This window comes from Scaptodrosophila lebanonensis, unplaced genomic scaffold (assembly GCF_003285725.1).
Source record: "Scaptodrosophila lebanonensis strain 11010-0011.00,11010-0021.00 unplaced genomic scaffold, SlebRS2 tig00000085-arrow-pilon, whole genome shotgun sequence".
Classification (NCBI taxonomy): domain Eukaryota; kingdom Metazoa; phylum Arthropoda; class Insecta; order Diptera; family Drosophilidae; genus Scaptodrosophila; species Scaptodrosophila lebanonensis.
Genome location: NW_022060564.1, coordinates 3,760,997 through 3,787,996, shown reverse-complemented (window position 1 = coordinate 3,787,996; position 27,000 = coordinate 3,760,997). Strand labels below are relative to the sequence as shown.

At 37.4% G+C, this 27,000-nt stretch overlaps 3 protein-coding genes across 5 annotated transcripts; 2 read left to right on the top strand and 1 right to left on the bottom strand.

Moving 5' to 3' along the window:
- Nucleotides 1-5,740: 5,740 nt before the first annotated feature.
- Nucleotides 5,741-7,348, bottom strand: LOC115626473 (E3 ubiquitin-protein ligase KCMF1-like). The gene has a single exon (XM_030521857.1). The coding sequence runs from the start codon at nucleotides 7,187-7,189 to the stop codon at nucleotides 5,891-5,893; it is 1,299 nt and encodes a 432-aa protein (XP_030377717.1). The 5' UTR covers nucleotides 7,190-7,348; the 3' UTR covers nucleotides 5,741-5,890.
- A 3,097-nt stretch (nucleotides 7,349-10,445) lies between these two features.
- LOC115626496 (glycine-rich cell wall structural protein-like) lies at nucleotides 10,446-10,878 on the top strand. The gene is made up of 2 exons (XM_030521882.1): nucleotides 10,446-10,476; nucleotides 10,544-10,878. Exons 1-2 carry the CDS (start codon nucleotides 10,465-10,467, stop codon nucleotides 10,838-10,840), a joined length of 309 nt encoding a protein of 102 aa, XP_030377742.1. The 5' UTR covers nucleotides 10,446-10,464; the 3' UTR covers nucleotides 10,841-10,878.
- A 2,268-nt stretch (nucleotides 10,879-13,146) lies between these two features.
- On the top strand, nucleotides 13,147-15,565 carry LOC115626505 (ctenidin-1-like). 3 transcript variants are annotated; one of them, XM_030521893.1, is made up of 3 exons: nucleotides 13,147-13,177; nucleotides 13,238-13,403; nucleotides 15,344-15,565. In XM_030521893.1, exons 1-3 carry the CDS (start codon nucleotides 13,166-13,168, stop codon nucleotides 15,463-15,465), a joined length of 300 nt encoding a protein of 99 aa, XP_030377753.1. In that variant the 5' UTR covers nucleotides 13,147-13,165; the 3' UTR covers nucleotides 15,466-15,565. The 3 variants fall into 3 exon arrangements, with proteins under 3 accessions (XP_030377753.1, XP_030377751.1, XP_030377752.1); XM_030521891.1 differs by lacking the exon at nucleotides 15,344-15,565 and having other exon boundaries at nucleotides 13,238-13,612; XM_030521892.1 differs by lacking the exons at nucleotides 13,147-13,177; nucleotides 13,238-13,403 and adding an exon at nucleotides 15,087-15,117 and having other exon boundaries at nucleotides 15,178-15,565.
- The last annotated feature ends 11,435 nt before the right edge of the window (nucleotides 15,566-27,000 follow it).

Below are 27,000 nucleotides of genomic sequence, written 5' to 3'. Positions count from 1 at the left end.
AATATAAAAGATACAAAAAATTATAAAATTGAGAATGTTGTGTTTATAAATCATTATGACGAAGAACAAGGGTTAAAAATAAGTGCTCTTTTTTAAATATATATAAAAAAAAAAAACGTACAGTTTCAATACCGTGCTACAAATTTATGATAACAACTTTCATTTTGTTACACTACTGTTATATTATATCAGTCTATATAGCTGAATATTGTTCCACCTCTGAGTCACTTCCACAAACTTAACATTTTCACTTACTCCTACTTTGTAACTTATATACACACGCGTACCTATGACTACATATATAAAAGTGTGTGCATACAATCTGTATGTGCTTGGCACAACCGTCGTGTTCCATCATTGTAGAACATTTCGAAGAACATCCCCGCCCTGGCGAAAATTATGCAGAAAATAATGTGTATGAAATATTTGGTTGTAAAATAGTTTTGACGCACGAGTTTGAAGCGCTCTGATGCGCTTCAATGAGTGCCATCGGGTTTTGAAAACTTGTGCCATCGACAAATGCTTAATGGATGGGAAAGCTGCGATGTCAAAGGCGGTCACAAGTCTCCAGGGCCCATAACATACTCTCCTCATCAAACTGAACTGAAGGCAAATTGAACACGCATTTAAACTTTCGACTTGGTCGCTTGGTCTGGTGGTCTGTTGGTCGGTTGGTCTCTCTGTCTGTCGGTTTTGTCTGTTTTTGGTGCTTGCGTTGGCAACTTTGCGTGCGGTTTGTCTTTGGTTTACACGGCCGCCTGAGACCATGCCCCATAGTTGTTGACCGTCCCGCGCGCTCCGTGTCTGGCCCGGCAATGATCCATGCCACAAATGAATTGCAGGCCAGTGCAATGCTGCACTTGATTTGCGGTGCGATTTAATGGTCAACAATTATCAACACTTTGGCGTGTGTACAGCCCCAAGCCACCCCCTTCCCCACTCTTGCCCACCCTCTTCCTTACACGTATTTTCATCACCCCTTGAAACAAAGTGCGAGCAACAGTGTGGCAGTGTGTAAATTGGCACTTTGGGCAGCTTGCGGTTCAGCAACTTGCAGCTGAAAGATATAGAAGTCGGGCTAAGGGAAATGAATTCAGCTGTAAATCATTCCAACTAATGTGCAGTCCGTCCCACTTATATATGTACTGTCTAACTAATTTACAGTCTTAGCTCAAGTGGCTAAATGTGTCTAGTCTTCTGTATTACACCGTGCACTATCATGTTTACTGGACTGCAGTCAAGAAACGCCAACGTGGCTCTCTATTTCTATAATATGTTTAAGTGTGTTAAATAAAGGAGTTTCATATGGTAAATTAATCTTTGAATATCATTTACTGTATTAAATAATCATTTTTAATAATTATTAAATATAACTTGTGAACCAGTTTGTAGAGCTATCGCGTTCTTTTTGGCTAACATATATCGAGCCTCAGCATGCCATCATTTGGCAGCCATAGAATACATGATTAAAGAAAGAATTGTGTATTAAAACCAAAGTATTCTTAAAAAAAAAAAATGGAACTAAACTCCACAGTATCACAATTTTTGTTATATTTAAAGCAGCTTTTCTAACATATACTCCTCTTCATGCCGTATTTGTTTGGAGTATTTGTTTTTGTACACTTGGAATACCAACTTGTGTGTAAAATAGATTTTTTAATTACACATTGTTACTACCTAGTAATGCTTACTTTAGTGTACTAAAATAACTCGAGCAGGTAAGACGTTAACGTTTTCTCATTAATCTTGGTCCGATCTTGGGAATAATATGGCTCTTTCACGTCCAACTTATTAACAATATTACTGCTTTTTTTAACAATTTCGGAATGTATAGTATTTCTCTCAAATAATTCGTACCAAAATCTATTTGTCTTTCTATTCCATGTGACCTTGAACAAGCATCAGCTATATGCTAATAATGTTTAGCTCAAAATAGTAATAAATAGTAAACCACCGGGTTGAGTTCCGCATCCGTGTCCTTTTCGGGTTAGGGGCGCTATGCTGACTATACAGACATTTAAGAGTCAACTGTCAATGTCAGCGATAATATCGAGCATCTTAACATGCACTTCACTTGCCGTTGGTGTCGAGCAAGCGGAAGCGGCATCAGGGCCGCCCTTCACTCTTGTACAATATCAATTATCGGGCGTCAAGTGTCGCTCAAGTGTCACACGTCAGTGGCACCCAACATCCACCCATGCCCACAGACACACCCACACACACACACTCACTCCTACGCATACACACACGTACACATGACAATCCTTTTTTTTCATCTGTAGACCACCAAACGCATTTCCACTGAAGGAATTCATTTTTTTGTGATGCACGAGTACGCGGTTGCCGCACTTAACCATTTGGAAAGACGTCTATATCTCAATTTATAGCTCGCAGCCATGTTGACTTTGATTGATTGCGCAAGCCATTCTGCGCAAGCTTACTCTAAAATTGCCGGAAATCAACATAAATAAAAACAAGTTCAATCGACTGCTTGACTCGAACGCAATGAACACAAAAATAAAATATAAAAGAACACAGTATGTACATATCCTATATACAGATTTAAGAAAATACGCCAGCAACACCAACACAATTAGACAATTGAAATGGGGGCGTTTAATGGGTTAATGAGCAGGGCGTCACACAAGCGTTGCGAACTTTGAATAAATGAATGATTTGGAGTTGAGATTTTTTCCGTTGCCCTTGCTGTTAATTAACGCAAGTACTCGACTAAAGGGCTTGCTTAGATTAAAGGGGAAGCGGTTGATTACGTTGAATGAGAAATAAAATTCGAATTACATTTAATTGCTAAATTAATGATGACAAAGGCATTGATTGATGCGAGTTTGCTGTGCAAGTTCAGAAACAGAAAGACTTAAAAACGATGCTTGTAAGGATTTTCAATACCAAACATTAGATCCATATATAAATAAACACTAGATGGAAAGTTCCTGAATGCTAGAGACTTCACCGAATCAATTCGCTGTTCAGCAATGAATCTGAGCTCGGCCTTAGGAGCTTTGTCAATAAGGTGTGGCGTAGCACCAACGGGCGGTACTTTTTCAGAAACTAATTGCCATTTATATAGATAATATGTTTAAAGATTTCTTCTTTCCAGAAGTGAATGAAATCTCTTATAACCAACCATAACTGTTAATCTGTTATCCATGTCAACTGGACTACTGTGGTGGAAAATTGGGCCTCATCTTCCAGCATAAATAGTGCTCTAATCTTCTAAAATATTCCAGCTTTACCAAAATTGTATCTTCATATTTCTTTATTCTACAATCTATTCCTAAGTATAGTAGTTGGATGTAATTTTTAGTCGTTTATTCTGCCTTGACTCAGTATTCAGTTTTTATTTTCGATTTGCAGAAATGTTTAAAGCCACAGTTAGCAAATACTTGGAGCAATCCAACTTAATGGCCACCCCACAGGGCCATGGCAAGCACACGTGTGGCGGTGTTCATATTCTTATGCCGTTACTTTACTTTTAATTACCAACTCAAATTGTGGAGCGGAGCAAGCAGCCAGACTCATTCGGCCACTATGCAGCCTGCAGCTTGCAGGGAGTTTGCAACAACGAACAGCTGTTTGGCTTGTTGTACAAAGACGACGGCGATGGCGTCCATGAGGCCGACTAGAGCGGCGGAATCTGCAACTGGCAACAGAACACATGGAAACTAAACCCAAGCCTAGAAAGCAACCGCAAACTAAACTTCATGGCGCTGTCGGTCCCATTCCCATTCTCGTTGCCATTGCCATTGCTGCTGCACATTTCATTACAATGCCATTGTATTCAAATCCTATTATAAAACGTAAAGCATGGAAACAGTGCCCAAGCAGTTGATATTCCTCAATGGAGATGACACTGCGATGTGAGCGTGAAGATGTTAACAGAAAGCATTCGCATATTAAAGAAAATTTTCTTTCGCCTTTTATGTAACGTAAAGATACAACTTTTGCAAAAAATTGTCATAACAAGAAATATGCAGTACTTATGTGAAATGTATGCGATTGAAGAAAAAATCGCAATCTACATATTTTATTACATCAATAATAGCCGTATTTTAGAAATGCTTTCTCTATCTAGCGAAATATTAGTTGAAAACGTCACTTTGTTATCAAATAATTGTATCTTTAAAAAAAAGATTTTGTTTTAACTTCCCTCCTAAGCCAAATTTCAGCTAAAATTATCTAATATCGTCTTAACTAACGTAAAATAAAAAACATTGGAATCAGAAATCAGACAAGATTAAATTTATTACAAACAAAATAAAACTAAAACATAAATTGTTCTCCAATTTAGTCGCCAAAACATAATTGATTTTTAAGGATTAAATTAATGCGTGAACTGTTAACTGTCTTGAAAAGAATAAGCCCTTGGATTCATGGAAATGGTTTCAGTGTTGCAAGCGTGAGTCACGCACTCACCTTTAGCCAAAATGACGTCGCGGCAACGGCGAACGAACTTCATGTTTGCAGCACGTTTCCACTTTCGCGCTTGGTAAACATAAGGTGCGCATACACACACACATATACACATGCACGCCCCCACACGCACACACACACACACACACACACACACAAACACCCATAAACATATGTATGTATATTCATGTGGCCCCCTGAAACACTCCATAAAATAATTGCCCACACAAATGCTCGTCTGCAGTCTTAACATGGCCAGCTGGGCAACGTTGGCAACGTTGGCAGCCTGTGTTGCATTTCCCGTTGTTGGCGTTGAAATTGAAAAGAAAGAAAAATCAGGATTGTAAGCACAGAGGGAGAGAGACAGAGAGAGAGAGAGAGAGAGAGAGAGAGAGAGAGAGAGAGAGAAACACGAAAATAGCAGCAGCCCACCTTTTGAAAATGAGCCTGTTCAAAATTACTCTTATGACTGGCCCCCGTTGGAAGAGAATAGAACAAAACAGGAACAGAAACAGAAATAGTCCGGTGAAAATTTTGGCAAGCCGACAAAAGAAATTAAGGCAAAAAGTACACAAGTTGGACAGGGCTTGGTGGCATTTAAATGAAATTGTTGCAAAATGGGTAGAATTCTATTTCAATTCCACATAGGCGATAGTGGTGGGAAAGAGAAATCGGAGAGTAGTGTTATGTTCATTGTTATTGAAATTAAGAAGTCTGTGCATTTGGTATTTAAAAAGCTTATACCATATATTATTAACTAATCAGATAAATATAATTCGCCACATAGTGTAGTCCAATTAATATTACTAATAAATTGTTGCTATTTTTAACAGAAAACTTTTAGCAAATAGGTATGGAAGTACCCCATATGGAAGGATAACAATGATATAGTTGTCAGTTAAATCAAATAAAAAGATCGGGGCGTTAATAATGGAATGTTATTTATGCCGCAACTTGTATTCTGTTGTCTACTAAGATGTTTTGGAGTTGCGTGATGGTATCGTCGATAAATAAATATAGAAGTATTTCTTTTGTGCAATATTTCATATGAACGTTGATTCATACTCCATTTTTCATGTTATTCCGAAAACAACATTGAAAAGAGTTCTGGTTTTTGCTTCAACTTCGAGTCTGGTATTCAATCATGGTATTCGGTATTCTAGGGAGAAACATTTAACAAAAATCACTAAAATTAACTACGAATTTTAATAATTTATGTAGAATCTACTACATTGCAGGATTCATTTAAAAATAATATACTAATGGCATGTTTGATCAATTTTAAACACTAATTATTATTATTTTTTTTTTTTTCAGCAAATTCAAAATAAAATAAATGTTCACATATAAAATTTGAAATTTGTACAATAATTTTAAAGAATTTTAAGGAAACGTTTGCCGAAGAAAAAAGAAGAAAAAGCCCCCTACTACAAAAACCGGAAATTTCGCACTGTTTGGATCAATCGATATCCACCTCCTTCTCGTCCTTTTCATGCTGCTGGATCAACTCCTGCCCATTCACTTCGCTCTCGTCTAAAGTAACGCCCTCCAGCTCTATAAACTGTATCTTGCTGTACGCTTGCCAGGCCCAGGCCCATGGCAGAGCCATTAATTTCATGACTTCAGACCGGCGTGGCTTTGCTTTTGATTCTTCTGGTTCCCTACCTTCATCTGAGTCTTTGAGGGCGAGCACCAGTTCCTTATCCTCTTTTTCTATGGTAGGGATTAGCTTCCGATTTACCACAGGCTCCACATTCTGTTCTGGCAACCTTAGCTCGCGCTCGCATAGCATGGAGAGAAGCAAGTGCTCTGTGAATACTCGATGGCATTGGCGCTGGTGCGAGACCTCCTCTGCGCCCTGTGTCCGCTCCTCTTCTGCCGCAATCCATTTCAGTAACAAAAACTTATCCGCGTCGGGTCGTTCGGTGGTCGTTGGCGGGGAGCAAAGCGATAAGGTCAGCTCTTCAATGGTGCGCGTGATTAAGGGTTCGGCGGCGACACTTGTTGACAGATTTGCAGAACGGGCGCGTACCTCATCCTCAGATATTTCCTCTATGTTATCCAATTGCTGGGCGAGGGGCCAGCGCGTACTTAGGTTGGCCAGATTCGGGCGCAAGCGTCTCATTTCTGTAAGCTGAAATAAAATGTCAATGCCCGCCTCGGAGTCGACGCTGCTGCTGACACTGCTTATGCTGTTGTTGTTGTTGTTGTTATTGTTGTTGCTGTTGCTGTTGCTTTGGCTGTACGTGGAGGAGTTGCTAGTACTGGTCTGGCGTCGGCGCCGGCGCGATGCGCGTCCCAAAGACGCCCGCAACGGCGGCGTATCCGGGTCCAATGAATTGGCGTGCTCGGTGTGGTTGAGCAGTAGATGACGGGCCAGGTTTCTAATGGTCACGAGCTCGACGCCCGGTAGAACCGAGCACATTGGACACACCACATAGGTGTCGGAGAGACGATGCAGTGTAACGACATGATCGATCAACTGCTTAGCCGATTGCCCGAAGAGACCGCAGTAGGGACAGGTATAGCAATTGGGCAGATGCATTAACTCCAGTGTCTCGCCAGGCAATATCAGTTCGGGCAACTGATTCTCCAGAATCAACTGCATGGGATGGTCCACAGAGTGATCGTGCGTTTCTATACGCTGGTCATAGCACTCCCCGCATAGATCATAGTTCACGCAACGCAGGCACTTGAAGCGACGACCAAAGAAGTTCAGACGATTGCAACCATCACAGCAAATATTCCGATGACCCATGGATGCGGGGCTGTTTGCCGTCGGGTACCAGGCGAGCGGTCGGAGTTGGCGATTCCTCTGTTATTTGCAGTGAATTTCTGAATTGAAACGGTTGGGGAAACTAGCGAAACGTTTTGAATTTTCTAAGAAATCAATCGAATTGAGAGAACTAGATCGAAATTGTGTTAAAAGATTTAATTTATGTCATTTGCTTATTGTGTAAGTGGTTGGACACAACTACATACTAGTTGCAATTTAAAGTAAAAAGAAAATGAAACCACGCTTATTATTAAACCATTAACGTATTTGGTAAATCGTTTAATTTGCAAACGCGCCGTATTATCCGTTTTAATTAAAACCGTCTTCAACTTTGTAAAGAGCATATTTGTGGGATGTCTGTCGGGAGTGCTGGACACTTATAAAGCATCAGACGGTGGCGCCTAACTTTGTTTTTACTGTTATTGTTATTCCTTTTCTTCTTCTTGTTATGTTGACTTTGTGCAGCAGGATGAGCGTAAAAATATTTTAATTACTTCATTGCTGAAGGCATTAAGCAAGTTTATTGTTGCATCATTATATCCTGTTTCAGCCACAGCAACAACAACAACAACAGCCAAAGTAGCACCGTTAATGCCTTTAAATACCCAGAGGCCTGTGCTGCTGCCACACATCAGGCAGCCAACAATACGAATACTTCCTTAGTTTAAATGAATTACATAAGAAAAGATGAAGCATGCTTATATTTAATGTATTACTGTATTTGTTAACTGTACATTAACTGAAGCTGACGATGTTTATTCTAAAAACTATAATAAGTACATTATTTTTTAATCTGTCCCATATTTGGCTCAAAACTAGCAAGCTTTTGCTTTTCATTTCTAGCTCATCATGCTTATTTTTGTTGGTTCTTTTATTTTCCTGTCTTCGATTATTTATTAAATCTTTAGAGAAAGGAGCACAATTTATAAATTGCATTTGCTCTTTTATTTTATTTGAGAACTTTTTTAGGCTACTAACGTACCATACTATTCAGGTATTATTTTATTAGAACACTACTGTTTTAATCAATACTTTCAAGCACACGAAGGGCATTTAAAAACGTATCAACACAGAGAATAAAGTTAAGCAAGCCTTAAAGCATAAGACAGCTTTTTAATAGAGTGCTAATTGCAATTATTTAAGATTATAGTGAAACATTCTAAGTCCATTACAAATTACAAATTTAATTAGTAAGAAGCTTTCGTAAATTTCTTGGGACCATATGAGCTAATCAATTGGGCTGATCTGTGTTTATATATATTTGTATTCCTAACAAATTGAATGCAATTAATTGAATGCATTAAATGATAGTTTCAAATTAAATAAAACTAAATCAATCTCATATGAAGAATAATTATCGCTCAGTGCAGTAGCATTGCATTGATTAATAATAATCAAATATTTAGTTATTAAATACGTGTATTCCGTATTATTATTATTTGGTTTGATTGAATTTTAAAATATAAGTATTTAAGAAAATGCTGCAAGCGTGCCTGACGGCTATCAGTCTAATTGAAAGTGTGTCTATTTCTAAATCATGGCAGGAAATTGTCAATTAAAGCAATCAATGGGAAGGTGAATAAATAAATACATAAAACCTATGCCTCCATCAATTAATTTAATTTCCACTGGAACTGTTTCTGTACAACATACACCAAGTACAAGTAATGGAATATTTTCTTTAATATTCCGACAAATCAAGAGGGCTTGCTCTTTAATTCGGTGCTTGACTCTGCCCTAATATTTTTGTGAATTAAACTAAAATTCATGTACATCCCCACAGCTCTTCATATTTAAATTGTTTTATGTTTAGTTACTTTCCCCTCTGAATTTGTGTAGACATTGAAGTCACTTGCATTTTCGAAATTGATTTTGTGCTGAATAGAGGAAACGAGATTAGTCTTATCAGTCAATTGAATAACGTCAGACAAACAAATCATATCGAGTTCAAGTTGAAGGTTAAAAGCAATTGGAGCACATTTCAAAATCGTGTTGTTTCATTCAAACAAACTGTACGGTAGAGGCGATGACTACGACAAATAATTTGTGATTAGGTCCGATTACGAGTCGCGTTTGCAGCTGCGGGTGAGCCGAGATAAGGACCGAAACGTTTCAAAATAAACAAATAAACATTTAAAAATATATAGTATATGTATATATATTCGTATAAATTAGAATATAGAATACACAACCAACGCCACAGAACAAATAAATGCGTATATAAAAAGTTATTATTTCGAATTTTGTTTGGTTGTTTTTATACTCTGTACATGAAATGTACAAGAGTATATTAGGTTTGCGGGAGCTGAAAAATGTAACAGGCAGAAGGAGGCGTGGCAGACCCCACAAAGTATATATATTATTGATCAGCGTGACAAGACGAGTCGATCTAGCCCTGTCTGTCTGTCTGTCCGTCTGTCCGTCTGTCCGTCTGTCCGTCCGTATGAACACCTGGATCTCAGAGACTATAAGAGATAGAGACACCAAATTTTGCACGAAGATGCGTTATGTGTATATTCTATACGAGTTTGTTTTATTTTTTTGATTTTCCCCCCCACTTCCCCCCTATGGGGGTTTTCCCGATTTTCCATTCGTATAATCGCCTATATCTCGGAGACTATAAGACCTAGGCACACCAAATTTTAGTCCAAGATGCCTTGTGTGAATACGCAGAAAATGTATATTTTGGAATTTCCCTCCCTCCCCCCTCTCCCCCGCAAATGCGATTTTCTCTAACTCCCGTAATTCTTGGAATTTCGAACTAAAATTTTGCAAATACCCCCAGTTAGTAATTATGTGTCCGTATGCCAAGTTTCACTATGATAGACCGATTTACCAAGAAGTTATAGCCATAAATATATTTGCTGCTGCAGCGCTGCTGCAGCGCTGCCCGCGGCTGTTGTTGATGTTGCTGTTTGGTTGACTGCGAAAATGCTTACACAGACACGAATTGATGCGCATAGGCATACATACACTCACACAGACGCAATTGCTATGTAAATGTGCAATTATACACCCTTTACGTGAGTTCGAATACCGAGAGAGGTAAAATCGATCCAATTTTTTTTTTATTTATTTTTTTTTTTTATTTTTTATAATTATTGTAAACATATGTACAGAGTATTTCAAAGTCGGGACACCCGACTTTAGCTTTTTTACTTGTTTAGTGTTCGATTTTTTATGGTTTTGTATAAATATTGCAGCGATTACCGCTGAAAAATCAGTAGCTAATTGAAAGTACAAACAGCAGCAACAAAATGAAATTCTTCGTAAGTGCAAAGCGATGCTTAAGGCTCTGAGCTGCCTTTCAAGTTCAATATTTTATTCCTTTTGCAGATTCTTTTCTTCGCTTTGATCGCCATCGTTGCGGCTCAACGTGGACACGGCCAGCAGAGTGGATACGGTCAGCAAGGATCGGGACACGGCCAGCAAGGATTTGGTGGTCAAGGCGGACACGGCCAGCAAGGATTTGGTGGTCAAGGTGGACGCGGCCAGCAGGAAGGATTCGGTCAAGGTGGCCACCAGGGAGGATTCGGTCAAGGTGGTCAGCAGGGATTTGGTCAAGGTGGACGTGGCCAGGGAGGCTTTGGACAGAACAATTTGGGTCACGGAGGACATGGCCAACGTTATTAAACTGCTAAAATAAAATAATAAGAAAATCTAACAATTTACACATATGTATTTCTATTCATTTCTATATTGGATTTCAGTTTCGGATTTAGGCTCGATCATGCAGTTAGTTTGCCAATCTGCCATACCAAAAAGTTATAGACTCTGGACTACTTAAAAATATGTATTTCTTTCTTGGTTAACTGTGTTTTGTTTTGACAAAAACCACACATAAAGTTGAAGACAGCGAACACGAATTAAGAATACTTTTAAACAAAAATCCTACAAAGATAACATTAGTCTTCGAAGATTAAACATGAACACCTTTTCGCTAGTGGAATATATTGTATGATGAATGCTAAGGTACAATTTATATAGGAACAATTTTATTTTACAGGGTGTATCATTATGAGGGCTGCTCGATTGTAGCTTTTTCTCTTGTTTTAGAGATATTTTTTCAGAGACTTGATGAGCGTTTAAAGTTAAAATATATCCGTAAAAGAATATCGACTATTAATTGAAAACACACACAAATCAAAAAGAAAATAACGAACAAATATTAGATGCTTTAGATAGACTCGTTTAGACGAGTATTTATATATGTATATATTATTATTATTATTGTTTCATTTTTACAAATGACTGCTTGATAAAGAGCTTTAATTACTTCTTTTAATTATTCCTTGAATATGTAAATGTACATTCGCCATACATTGTTTGTGATTAAACTGAGCTCTCTAGGTCATGTAATTTGATTTACTTCGGGGTTATCTGTAAAATTTCGTACAAATCTGTCATCTAATCGAGTGCATGCTATGAAAATTGCTGTTGATAGCGAACTTACAAGGTAAGTGTAATGATCTTTGCAATATTTGTACTATAAGTTTTCACATTTTAGTTACAAAAGAGTGTGGAAGAAATGCGTCTATTTTGTTTTCCAATTCACTACACAGCTCTTGATGATAAGCACTTCCTTTTGTTTATTTTTGAGTAGACTGATAACTAATCGCTCCTACGCTCTAAGTAAAGTAAAGTTCGCTCGCCGAGCATATTAGCAGATAACGCATTTTCAATCCATTGTCTCTGCCGACATATTTCGGGTATAAATGCTGCAGGTCAAGCCACCACTGATTTATAGTTCAAGGGTTCAACGACCAAAGCAGAACAAGCCACACAGCCAGCAAAATGAAATTGTTCGGAATTGTGAGTATACTTTTCAATTAAATTAATATAATTTAAAATGTAAATATATATTTTTTCTATCGCCAGACTTTTCTATTCGCGTTAATGGCTGCTGCGCTGGCAGTGCCGCAATTTGGATTCGGCATTGGTCGCGGCTTGGGCAGGCAGTCAGGTCATGGGCATCACTATAATGGGGGCCATCACTACCACAACAGCCGTCCTGGTGGTGGACATTATAACAACAACTACAACAATCGTGGGGGCGGTGGCCATCACCACCATAATCAACACCATCGTCGTCATTAAGGTTTACAAAACATATTAACACTAAAAATTGTGAATAAATAAAACACTACAAGTTTTTCTCAAAGTCCTAATCATCATATTGTGTTTTGATTCAATTCTCATATGAATATTGAATAATAAATAATATTCGTTTAGTTGCGCATTAGACTTGTTTATGTCGCCAGTAGGTCTGTAAATCCCCTAGAATTTTGTATACAAACTCAAAGTCTGCCGGAAACCCCATAACAAATACACGTTTTACAAATTAGTGTTCTTAGAATTTTTGTTACGCTTTTCTAGAAAGAATCAAGCATTAACGACAAATTCTCGGTCAATGTGAAAACAAAAACGTTTATTTATCAGCGCCAAAAAAAAAAAACAACGGAAAATCATTTTTGCGAGAATAACGAAGCTGCAATACTCTTTATAATCTATGCTAACACTTAAATCATTTGAATAAATACATATCATTTATTTACAACTACAGATTATGCTATGAATAGACAGGCAAATAGTTTACGTATTCAAGTTTTCGAAAGTTTATTTTCAATTGTGAGAGTTTTAAATAATTGTATTTGTAAAATGAACATTTTTATGCAAATATTCATCATATTATAATATTTTTTAGAAATTTAGAAATGCTCTTCTCCTTACACCAAATTGTTTACAAATGTTGTGTATAAATTGCAGATAAGCGTTGGACACAAGACGGGAATGAAATTGTTATGTAACACTTATTATATTGAGGCCTCTGTTGCGTGTGTATTTTTGTCGATAAGCTACAAATCGTATGCCTATACGGATCGGATTTTGCGTATAAATACCCCCGACGAGCCAAAATTTGTTCATTGCCAAAACGCAAAGCAAACTGAAATAATCAAAATGAAACTTTTTGTAAGTGTTTGTGAGAAGCAGAGCGAAGGGACAACTAATTGTGCGACGAATTAAATACAGATTGTATTCTTCGCCCTGATTTCGGCGGTCCTGGCCATGCCCCAATTCGGTCGCGAAGGTCATAGAGGTCATGGTGGCGAGGGAGGTTTCGGAGGCGGTAATTTCGGCGGTGGCAACTTTGGTGGTGAACATCGTGGCGGTTCCGGTTTCGGTGGACATCGTGGAGGTGAAGGTGGCTTTAGAGGAGAAGGTGGCTTTAGAGGAGAAGGTGGCTTTAGAGGAGAAGGTGGCTTTAGAGGAGAAGGTGGCTTTAGAGGAGAAGGTGGCTTTGGAGGACCAGGAGGTGGTTTCGGAGGACCAGGAGGTTTCGAAGAACCAGTAATAATAATATAAAATAACTAATATGTCTTAAATAAAATCGACTTTTGATCGAAATACTTTCTTTGTTATTTATTCATCTGATTGCTTAAAAATAAATATGAGGACAAACAAATCCACTAAACGTTCTGAAGTTTATTCTTACAGCCACTAGCCTTTTCCTGGATTATTGCTTTAGTACAAACGTCAAAGCAAACATTTTCTAATTCATGGGCTCCACATAATGGCGCCAACATTGAAAAATGTGTCTGAACAAAGTAGATTTGGAAACCAGTCTCTGATTTGTGCTGAGAAGCTGCCTCTTCCCCTCACAATTATAATTTAGCAAACAACAGCAGACGCGTTTGCATAAATCTTTTGATACCACTTGGATACAATTTGGATTCGGCATTGGTCGCGGCTTGGGCAGGCAGTCAGGTCATGGGCATCACTATAATGGGGGCCATCACTACCACAACAGCCGTCCTGGTGGTGGACATTATAACAACAACTACAACAATCGTGGGGGCGGTGGCCATCACCACCATAATCAACACCATCGTCGTCATTAAGGTTTACAAAACATATTAACACTAAAAATTGTGAATAAATAAAACACTACAAGTTTTTCTCAAAGTCGTAATCATCATATTGTGTTTTGATTCAATTCTCATATGAGTATTGAATAATAAATAATATTCGTTTAGTTGCGCATTAGACTTGTTTATGTCGCCAGTAGGTCTGTAAATCCCCTAGAATTTTGTATACAAACTCAAAGTCTGCCGGAAACCCCATAACAAATACACGTTTTACAAATTAGTGTTCTTAGAATTTTTGTTACGCTTTTCTAGAAAGAATCAAGCATTAACGACAAATTCTCGGTCAATGTGAAAACAAAAACGTTTATTTATCAGCGCCAAAAAAAAAAAAAACAACGGAAAATCATTTTTGCGAGAATAACGAAGCTGCAATACTCTTTATAATCTATGCTAACACTTAAATCATTTGAATAAATACATATCATTTATTTACAACTACAGATTATGCTATGAATAGACAGGCAAATAGTTTACGTATTAAAGTTTTCGAAAGTTTTTTTTTTTTTTCAATTGTGAGAGATTTATCTGTAAATAATTGTATTTGTACAAGGAATTCTTCAAATTTTAAATAAAAGAGCTAACTTTTAAAATTACCACAATATGTGTGCAAATTGTTTGTCGATAATTGCCTTTTTGCAAACTCGACATTCTTTAGTAAATGATATGACAAAAATGAACATTTTTATGCAAATATTCATCATATTATAATATTTTTTAGAAATTTAGAAATGCTCTTCTCCTTACACTAAATTGTTTACAAATGTTGTGTATAAATTGCAGATAAGCGTTGGACACAAGACGGGAATGAAATTGTTATGTAACACTTATTATATTGAGGCCTCTGTTGCGTGTGTATTTTTGTTGATAAGCTACAAATCGTATGCCTATACGGATCGGATTTTGCGTATAAATACCCCCGACGAGCCAAAATTTGTTCATTGCCAAAACGCAAAGCAAACTGAAATAATCAAAATGAAACTTTTTGTAAGTGTTTGTGAGAAGCAGAGCGAAGGTACAACTAATTGTGCGACGAATTAATTACAGATTGTATTCTTCGCCCTGATTTCGGCGGTCCTGGCCATGCCCCAATTCGGTCGCGAAGGTCATAGAGGTCATGGTGGCGAGGGAGGTTTCGGAGGCGGTAATTTCGGCGGTGGCAACTTTGGTGGTGAACATCGTGGCGGTTCCGGTTTCGGTGGACATCGTGGAGGTGAAGGTGGCTTTAGAGGAGAAGGTGGCTTTGGAGGACCAGGAGGTGGTTACGGAGGACAAGGTGGTTTCGGAGGACCAGGAGGTGGCTTCGGAGGACCTGGTGGTTACAATCGCGGCTAATATGTCTTAAATAAAATCGACTTTTGATCGAAATACTTTCTTTGTTATTTATTCATCTGATTGCCTAAAAATAAATGTGAGGACAAACAAATCCACTAAACGTTCTGAAGTTTATTCTTACAGCCACTAGCCTTTTCCTGGATTATTGCTTTAGTACAAACGTCAAAGCAAACATTTTCTAATTCATGGGCTCCGCTTAATGGCGCCAACATTGAAAAATGTGTCCGAACAAAGTAGATTTGGAAACCAATGTCTGATTTGTGCTGAGAAGCTGCCTCTTCCCCTCAAAATTATGATTTAGCAAACAACAGCAGACGCGTTTGCATAAATCTTTTGATACCACATTAGACCCGACAAGGGAGGGAAACGGAAACTGCGTTATGAGGTTGATTTGAGTGGGAAAGCTAATTAAAAGCAATGCCACTTAAAATGTAAGAAAATGCTGTTCAGCTGTTTAGCTATCGCAGCTGAGACCTAGAGGAGCAAGCCATTTCAACGATGGCAGCAATGACAGCATCGCGATTTTAATGCTCGCTATTTGTTGTGAGTTATGCAAACGTTGTTTTAGTTGTTGTAGCTAATGCCAGAGCACTGCAACTACAATATAATGTTTATTCATTTGTTTTGTGTCAAGCATTTGAGTTTGAAGAGTTATAGTTTTATATTTGTGGTTAAGAACAGCAGCAAGGCAAGCTGCTCTTCCCATAAGGTGCTTGTCATGCTTAACTATACATGAACTTCCGAAGCATAGAATAGAGCTGATCTTGTATAGACCATCATAGATTTAAGAGCATAGGTACAGCTCACAACGTATGCTGTGTAGTTTTTTTAAGTTGTTGCTATCAAAACTATATTATAGTTTGCTGACAACACACACACTAAAAACTAGTCAAGAGTTTGCATTTTTTTTATAATTTTTCTATATTTGTAACGGAAGGAGATATGCTAATGGCGTGTCTATGATGAGATGAACCGATAAAGCAATGCCTATCTAGACTTTCAATTTGAAAGCTCTAAGCAGATTATTTGCCAAAGTCGAATCTGATGTTCGTTCGTTGTTTTGAAAGCTAAAACTAGTTTTATTTTCAAGAAAAGAAACGGGACGTTCTTTTCAGTCTCTCGTTTTAGCCAATGAGGATACAAGCAAGACTTCTTCATGTTTTTGAAATCCATAGCGGATTTCAACGAGCAATAACATCAACTCTAATCAATATTGTACACGTGTGTATTTATTCAAACTTTTAGAACTTTTCGAAATTTCAATAAAAATTAAGCATTCAATGGCATTCAAGTTGATAGTCAATCTCAACCCCATATGTGTACAAAAGATTATTTCATGAACAATTATTGGGGCAGCTACTACAGCTGCGAGCAATCGTGTAACACTTTACAATAATCTGCAGCAAAGTGGCGCAAGATGCGGACCCAAAAGGTCGTATACTGAACGCTTTGGTTCAATTCCCAAGCAATAAAATCTTACTTCTTGGGTGCCCATACGAGCAAACTAATTAGTGACCAGAAGCTGAAGAAGACGACAAAAGTTATTTGTATACTTTATGTGAGTTTAATTGTTTTTACCAAATGGCACAAAATAATTACAAACACAATCCCTACACCCCTCCCCCCATTCCTCCCCTGTTGTCTTTATTCAGCGGCTGCTCTAGTTGACCGCGCCCGGGGGCGGTGGGGGCTGACCAGCGCACCAGGGTGTGCAGGGCGGCGGGAGTGTGGGGGGCACTTTGGCGGGTTCCGGTCCTGGTGGGCTTAGCGCCATGGCACCGGCCAATAGCAATGGCAACAGCAGCAACTGCACATGGGAAAACAGGAATAGCTTTGTAATAAAAATATGTTCCAGCTTGTACGACACTTACACAGCGCTTGAAATTCATCTTCTCCGATTGAAATGGATCGGGTTTGAGACTGACTAAGGTTTGGTTTCTAAGGTCTGAAATATTTATAGAAATAGCGATTGCTTGATAGCGAAACCTGTTGTGCGAAGACTACGACTGATCTTTATATTTCTTTATGATGCTGCTGCTGTTGTTATTTAGAGGTTGGTCGTTAAATAACAAATACAACAAACCTTTTCAACCCGTTCTAAAACAACTACAATTAAAACAACATCTTAAGCAAAACAAAAAACTTGGACAAACCCAATAGGCATTCAAATTTAATTGCTCAATATATATTTAATGACATGAAAACCACTTGTATTAACATTTGTAGGAGTATTGTATTTTTGTGTTGTTATGAAACTGATGTGCCCCACTTTATCGTTGATTTAAATTTATTAACACAAGAAATTTGATACAAAAACAGGTTTTTTATTTTATTAGAGGTGTAATACTTTGTGATGTTCAGAATAGTTAAATGAGTTTACATTTCAAGCAAACTTAATTTTACTTCCTGATCATTAACATTAAATTATACAGAAAAGCTGTGAACGGCTTGTAAAATGATGAAAAGCTGGACTATAAATATTTAAAATAATGGTGCTCATGTGTTTAATTTAAACTTATAATTTCCAGATTCATTTTATATTAAGCAGGAAGCATTATGGATTCAACGACCTTGATGTCTTTGAGATGTAAACAAAGATCAAAAGATCTATTAAATGTTTTCTATAATTCCCATTATGCTTTTAATATTTAATGTTCGGTGGAATGGCTACTGATCTTGGATAGTATGGTTTCTGATAAGCTGGGGCTTATGACTAAAACTTCATAATATTTAGCGAAAATAAACAATTAATTTAGCTGAGAAAAGTATTTAATTTAACACATAAAGCAGTTGATATGCAAAAGCTTTTGATAGTCAGTTCAGTAAAGGAGGAGGCGCATGCTGAAGATAGCTTCTACCTATAATTCGTAGTCTCCTATACTTCAGGCAACATATTCCTTAGGTACATGAACTTTAATCTTGGCCGTTGCACAATCGTTACTCCCAAATTGTAGTTGTTGAGGACTCGTGTGCATTGTTGAAGCCAAAACTAAGGAGTCAACAGGGCGACCCAATCTGCGAGTGTGTGAATGTGTGTGTATCTGTGTATCTTTATTTGTGTTCTTACCGACCTGCACGTTTGTGCATCTATATGCGAAGTTAACGTTGCGGGCGCAATTCTTAAATGTCACTGCTATCTGACCCAATAATCGGACAACTTAATTGCAATTGCATTTGTAAAATATTTCTTCGCCCCTTTTCTTGTGCCGTGTGTGCATCTGTATGTGGTCTTTGTTTGCATTTTAATAGACTTGCAAATGTGGCACACACATACACACACACCACACACTCAAGCATACAAATGTGCTTGCAACTCTATTTGGAACACAACTCGCGCCATACAACATGCGAGACTTGCAACACAGCGACGTGTGCTTCTTATGCAAATAAAGCTGAAGCAAAACAAAAAAACCAAGAGAATATTTTGTCTCCATACATTTTGACAATGGCCTAAACGCTTGGCCAATTGTTGGCTTATTCGGCTGCGTCGTGTGGTGTAGTAAATAAAACTGCAAATTTACTTGTATGGCCACTTGGGGTCCCATTTCGAATGCAGCCAAGCAGAAAAGGGGGTGTCGGATAATACACATAGAAAAAAGCAACTCTTAACAGCTCCCATCTTAAATGATGATTCCCCATTTTTTTCGAAACTCTGTATTATATTTTATGAGATATTACATAACATTTATTTCATTTTAATATAAAGTTCTTTATTTAAATTAAGCTAATTACTTTAACTACGATAATATTTGACTACTATGTCATTTAACATGGCCATATAATCGGCCCTTGTTTTCTTAGTATTAGAGAATGCGAATTGATTACTGACTTTTTTCAATGCAAAATTTGGAAATACAACAACAAAAAGTAAAGGTTTCAAAACTGATATAATCTGTTTCAAATATTTCGATCGACTTTGCTAAGAAAAAAGTTCGTACTTGACTTCCATTTATCATTTAACAAACACTTTTTTAACCCACAAAACCATTCAAATGCTTTCTGATTTCTTCAGCAGGAATGGATTGCTTCATTTAATAGGGGAGATTAATAAATTAAAATAAGTAACACAATTTTCAAAATTCATCAATGTATTCATTCGTATATCAAATTTTTTTAAATTATTTTTAAAAATTGGTAATTAATATATTAATATATTTTTATAATAATTACTTATTTGAACAATTTATTTTTTTGAATTATAAAAAGCACTTCTGAAACTCAATTTATTACACTGATTACTGATTAAATTGCTTGGCGTATGAATAAATTTTATTGAGGATTTTCTTTGAGTGTGGCGAGCTAAGGAATCAGAGACAATTGCAGGTCCTGTGCACTTGTGTTGCTGTTGTGTTTTTTTGCTGTTGCTGCTCTTGTGGCCTGTATCTGTGCACTTCCGGTTCGTCACTCGGCGTCGACGTCTGCTCACCACCTGCCCCCGCCCAACCGTTTTGCCCGTGCTCAGGAAACAATGTGCAGCCATTGAGCGCAAATGTGCCAAATAATGACTTGCAGGCGAGTGCAATTTATATGATAAGCAACAAAATAAACTGCAAGCAATTCATTTTACTTAACATCCAACAACAGCAACAACAATCGTTTCAGGTGCACAAAACAGCAACAACAACAAGCTCGTAACTGCCGCAACGAGTGCAAAAATGAGCAACACTTTGATGCACTCGCAATGAGATTTTTGCAACCTTCGCAACGTTGGCAACTTTCAGATGCAATTGGGGGCGTCCGTTAGTGTGTGTGGGAGTGAGTGTGAGTGTGTGTGTGCATTTGTGCATTTGTGTATAATATACTGGCATGTTCAGCTCTGGCAGCTCTTGTGTGTTAATTTTTGTTTTCCGCTTACCTTGCATTGTTTACTCTCCGCAAACAATTAAATTAACACCAAAAATGTGGAAACTACAAGTATTTCTCGCACAAATTAGCAAAAATATTTTACTATGAGAAAACTAAAAAATAAAACGATTTTTGCTATTATTTTCTATTTCGGCAACATCTGTTGTTCTAGCTTTGCTGGCATTTGTTTCTGCGTATTTCTTACAACATCGATGGTATTATGTTTTTTGCAAGCACTGGCTATTAAATATATTTTTTTGTGTACTATTTATTTTCATAGAATTTCACATTTATTTCGATTCATAGGTAGCTGGGCTTAAAATCCGTTCTCTTTAAAAACAAGATACTATACACACATCTATATAATGGAGCTTACTTTTGCGGACAGAACTGACCGAACAAAAACCATTTTTTTTTCGGGCTACATATATTATTTACATAAAGAATGAAATGGATAACTTGGGAACCCTTTTGTTGTTAAAGGTGTAAGCTTATGTGTAACCCGCAAATTATTATTATCAAAAATTCACATCTAAAGTTTACTTATCAATATTTCAAAAGATTTGATATCCTATATTATAAACGCAAGATATTTGAGAACACTTCTTATGAATCCTGAAGCGAAAAAAACCCCTTTTATTAATAAATTATGCTTTCTGATTCCATTTTGTATACTTTTCTGAGGTTGCAATTAATAAAAACGACACCTGTATATTTTTCTGAACGATTTTTACACCAACTTTAGACCAATTTAAATCGTTAAAGTTGGCAATTACATTAAACATACAATAAAAAATAATCTTAATGAAGCTGATTGATTTCGGCCCTTTGCTCCATAATGGACTAATAGTAATAGATATATATAGGTAAACATATAGGAGATATACAGCAGAGCTATAAAGTTGCAGTCGTAGATCAGCTACTAACAAAATCTGTAAATAACTGGTAGTTCTGTTGAAACATTTCCATGTATTTTAATCACAATACACAAAATTAAATAAATAATTCACATATAGGCGATAGAAAATAAAAAGAAAGAAATTACTCGATCTTAACCTTTTTTAAAACGATATATGTAGCTTTTTCTATTTTGCACATCAGTATTGTTCCGGAACAGCAACAAGTTTTTGAATTTGCAGAAAAGCCTTGCTTTTGTCCATTGCAGGTACTTGAGAAAGTACCATTATTCAACATTGATACTCTTTAATTATTTAATAACATATTAATTTGACAACAAGTGGCTAAGAGGAATTGAAATATCTACTATATTCGAGCCGTGCACAGCTATGAAAATCGCTATATCCATGGCATATTAATGAGGCCAATGCCAGTGTCGAGCTCGTGCTATTGCACAGCCAATTTTATCGAGACCCATTGAGTGAGGTGGCATGCAAATTGAAACCTTTGCCAAAACAGCTGCAAAATGCTTTTACTCTTTCGCCAGCCGAAAGCACGATGGGATGGATGATGGTGGCGCGGATGGGGTTGGGGATGGGGTTACTAAGGGCCGTAGTTGTTAATTATCCGGCAGCGCTGGCTAATTGAGCGAACTGAAACTTCAAACGAAATTAATGTGAAAATTGAAGAACCTGCGCGTCGCTCGCCTTGTGTGCATTAGAGAGCACAACATGTTGCCTGGAGGTCTGGGGTTTTGGGGCATGGGACATCGGCCATAGACATGGGCATGGGCATGGGAATAACTTGTCGGGGCAGTGGGTGGAAAATTTATTACATGCAATAAACATGACACCTTGTCGCATAGAGCGACGACAAATCCAGTTGTCCATGAAGTATTCATATGCAAAATTAATGCGAACAGCAGACACGATGAGCAACAGAAGGGCCTCCAATTAAAGAATTTATACGAGCAGATGAGAAAATATTTGTATTTGTTAGGGCAATCGCTGTAATTGTAGTTAAGGAAATATATATAAAATGCAGGGTGGTTTATTTAAATTCCTTGACTTCAAAACGATTCTCTAAAACTAACGCTATGAGTTGGGCTAAGTGGAAACATAAATAGGCTTTTACCACATCAGCTAAAAAGAGAATCACTGTAACCCCATTTTCATAAATTTAGTTCACTTCTGTACGTAGTTTTGGAGCCCCTTAAGCTCTTGTGCATAATCTGTAGTACTGATTAAATTTTGTTCTTAATTAAAAATATTTAAAAGCGAAGGATAAGGCAGTACAAATATACATACAAATATTTCTGTTTTTCTATGTATAGTATACTTATTGGTTAGACTGTTGAATCCATAAAAGTTATGCAAGCCCTTCTTAATATAATTTAAATTTTTGAATCAATGTTTAACAGACTAATTAGAGAAATATTTCTCTTGGAAATAAACGAAATATGTATATTTATTTATAGACTTTATGCTTGAAGTGCTTCAAGTTGAATTCTCAATAGGAAAGGAAAATAATCAAGGGTAAAGAAATGATACAACAATGTAATTGCATTAAGAGACAACTTTTTCAGCTTCTAAGAGGAATTTGTGCTTTTTCTTTGTAGAGTTGCTCGTCTGTAGTACAAGTTTTGGGTCATGGTAGGTGCCATGTCACGTCGCATTTCCCTCCCTCCCAATTCTGGTCGTTGTTCTCGCGCTCACAACAAAAGGCACAAAGGCGCAGGGCAACCGAGTTGTGAACAGCGGCGTACGAGCAACACATCCGTTGACCCGTTAGCTTTGCAAGCGTGTGTGTGTGTGTGTGTGTGTGTGTGTGTGTCCTTCAGGCCCACACAAGCAAGCAGGCAGAGTCAGAGGCAGTCAGCTAGCCTGCTGTGCTGTCCGGTGCCTGTCTCTCATTGTTGAAAGCTGAACCTTGGGAGCAATCAGTGGATTATACGCTGCTTCACAGTTACAGCGGCAGCATGACAGGCTATCTGGCGAGTAGGCGCACAGCACAGGACAGCATAGCACAGACAGGCAGACGGATAGACGGATAGACGGAGAGCTTGCTGATTCCTAGCTCTGCATTCCGCAATCTACAGAAGCAGGCGCACCAGCAGCGAGATTCAGTCACTGAACTCGGTAGTCAGTCAGTGGCAGCGCCGCGTTGTATGCAACACTTTTTTGTGTTTATTTCCTGACTGCATTTCATTGTTCGTTAAGAGTTATGCATGTGCATGTGCATGCTCGTATATATGTACGTATGTGTGATTGTGTAAAAACATAAATTTAACTGCAAGCGTGTGACAAGGCCACAGGAATTCAAAACAAAAGTTGCAACAAATACCAAACACGCCATAAAGACAACAACAACAACAACAACAACAACAACAAGAACAAGAACAACAATAGCAATAACAACAACTGCAGTTACAGCCACCAGCACATAGACATAAATTGCCAGTTGGCCCTCTCTTTGTGTGTGTGTGCGTATGTGTGTGTGTGTGTGTTTGAGTTTGCGTGCGTGTGTGCAGCAAAAAGAATGACAGGAAACCGGATGTGCCTTTTGTGCATGCAACGAATTATTCAGTTGACACACACAGGATGTGTGCTTTGTTGTTGTTGTTGTTTTTGTTGCCATTGCCACACAGCGACTGCTGCTGTTGCTGCTACTTCTGCTGTTGTTATGTGGCGGTACTGATTTTTTGGTTGGGCGATGCCAAATTGCTAGAGTTTGGTTAATTCCATGTGGGTTAATTTTCACTGCCGACCGATTGTGGCAATGCGTTTTGATCCGAGCCACAGCAATCCAATTCACAATTCAATAGAAGTGTAACAGGGAGTGGAAAAGCGCATGCGGGTATAAATCATAAGGGTATGATTTCCTTTTTATTTCAATAAAGTAACCATACATATAATAGTAAGTAAACGGTAGCTAAAAAGTTGTAAAGTAATACCTTTTTTCAGATTAAATGGATGCTTACTATATATTGCCATTATCACAGGCTTGATAATTTTCGATTTCATTCATTTGATAGTTACTTCAAGTGTTAACACATCTGTCAAAACTAAGTGTATTTTCTAATTGAAACAGCTGAGAGAAACCATTTTTTTGCTTTTCCTTTAAATGATATTAAATGAAGCAATTTTCTATTGAACCATTTATTTATATATTTTGTTAAGAAAATATCTATTTCTCTGCTTCGAACATACTCGTAAATTGAACTAAATTTGGTACGAAATTGTTACTGTGTTAACAACTGATTGACTTAGAAGCGACGAAAAATACAGAAATAATTATTAAATAATTAAAACTAATTAATTAATAATAACAGTTCTCTCTCTCTCATTCAAGTCCAGTGGCTAACAGGCTTACTTTCAAAAATGTAATTGCATGTTATCGACCCATTATTGTTTACGGGTTAATTTCGTTAATTAGTGTTGGCAGGTACAGCGATACCCTTTTTTGCTGTCCTGTCGGTGTATTTGTATATAATAATGGATACTTGCAGAGAAGGCACAACATCTACCCGTCAACTTGACTATTTCAATTAACCAATAATTTGTTATTCTCACCAGCTTATCCATTTGTCCAACTGTACTGTTGTTAAAGCTTGAAAAGTACATTTATGTGAAGGCAGATATACATATCAGTCATTTGTATTGCTGCTGTAAGTTGTGAAATTATGAAATTTCTTAAGAAATTTGTATAAGTCAAGAGAAAAGTTATTACTTTTCGCTTAATTCTGCGTGAAAACTCATTGCTTTTCAGTCAAATTGAAGCAAAGCTTTGTTTTTTCAACATAATTTCCGAGTTTTTGTTTATTTAAATTAAAATGGGAATGCCTCTTTGGCAAGTTGTATTATTTTAATTCCATTGAGTTGTGTTTTAATGAACTTTTAATAATTAATTTGATACATTTTTCTATTTCTAAAACTTTATGTAATCCTGTGTTTTACGAGCCCTTTCTTCCCCACAGGCATACTCTTTAATAAATTGTTTTAGTTCGAGTTAAGAACATATGCCTCGGGAGGCACTTGCACCTGTTTTGCCGTTGCAATGCGAAAGCGGAAGTTTCATTTCGTTTAAAGTTGTTGGTATAAACACACACACACACACGCACGCACACACGCACTCACTCACCAAACACGCAAAATGGCAGCACATGAAATTAAAGTTGTTGTTGCCTCTACTCGGCATGCTTTATGATTATTGTTATTACGCGCATTCCTTGAAGTTGGCGGGGGTAGGGTGCCAAAAGCATTTGCCATTTGCCACCCATTTCAGCAGTTCGCATACTTGAGGCAATTTTTCAATTTTATGTTACAAGGCACAGCAGGACGGCAAATGGGAAGGGGGAGGGGAAGGGAAGGTCGATAAATAAAAGGCGCTCATGTAATCAAAAAGTGCGTACGAGTTGACTGCCAGCCTACAAGCTAACTAAATTGTTATTGCTTTCAAATGTCACGTATCATTATCATAATTTTTTCGGTTGACATTTTTAAGTAGCTGCCATAAATGTTTATAACTTTCAGCAGCAGCAAACACACACACTTATACTGTATATAGATACATATTATAGATTTTAGAGTTGTGCTTTAAGCGTGAGTACAAAAATGCACACAAATTTCTTAGCATTAGATGTGCAAGTACAGCTTTTAAAAAAATTTCATATTTCACATTTTGTTGCTGTTTAGCTTTGCTTTGTGGAATATATTTATTTATAGTTGAAAGAATTCTTAATTAAATAATTCCCACATGCGAGTATTTGCTTATATTTTCTATCAAAAAAAGAAGTCCTTTCAATTTTCGTGATCGATAGCAGTACTTTTTGGGTGTCATCTCTATATGCACATGCTTACGCACTTGTGGGCAGACGGCTTACAGCCTTCTGTACATTTTCTATCAGCACCGTTCTCACCCACATATTCCATGAAGGCTGCCAGACCGACCTTGTGCGCCTCTTAATGTTATTGGGCTCTGGGGACGCACACACAGACACACCCACACACCCGTACACCCGCACAGCCTTTCATATACACCTTCTCATTCGTATTCATAATTTATGACTGCATTTTGGTGACTGACTTTTATTGAAGCAACGACAACGGCAACGGCAACGACCACGACAGCGGTGGAGAGCAGGACCTTCCACACCTCCAGACCCGTTGCTATTTGTTAACTCGCAATTATGATTAAAACATTTTTAATAATAATTTGTTTGTTTGTTTGGGGGTGGTGGAAATTGCGTAATGACTGGCATTAGCATAAATAAAGGAAACTTGGAGAGCAGTATTGTCTGTGTTTTATGTTGTTCGCGATTGTTGGATTTTAGCAAAGCTTATTATCTTCAAGCCCGTCTTTAAAGTGATTCAAGAGTAGTATGTAAAAACTCATATATTCAAAATGCCACTCACACAACATTTTATCAAAACAAATTCCTAACATATTTGAAATTATTTTGCATAACGCGTTTGCCACTTTACAATTGCAGAAATAAGAAGAGATAGAACAGCAAGGAGGGGAAAAGAGGCTTTAAATAAAAACATCAACTGGATTTCAGGTACGTCGAACATTGAATACACTGCAAAGCGACTTTCTGAAGACGCTCTTATTTCTCACAATAATTTATGCCTAAAATGTTGTAGACATACTCGAACTTCTTACACTCTTTCAGCTGGGAGAGGGCAAGATATTGTCTTACCATTAAATTCCCACCACTGCCCTATATTTGCATTTCAAATGATGTTCGCAATCCAGAATACTTTGCATTGGTAAAGAGCATGTTCCAATTGT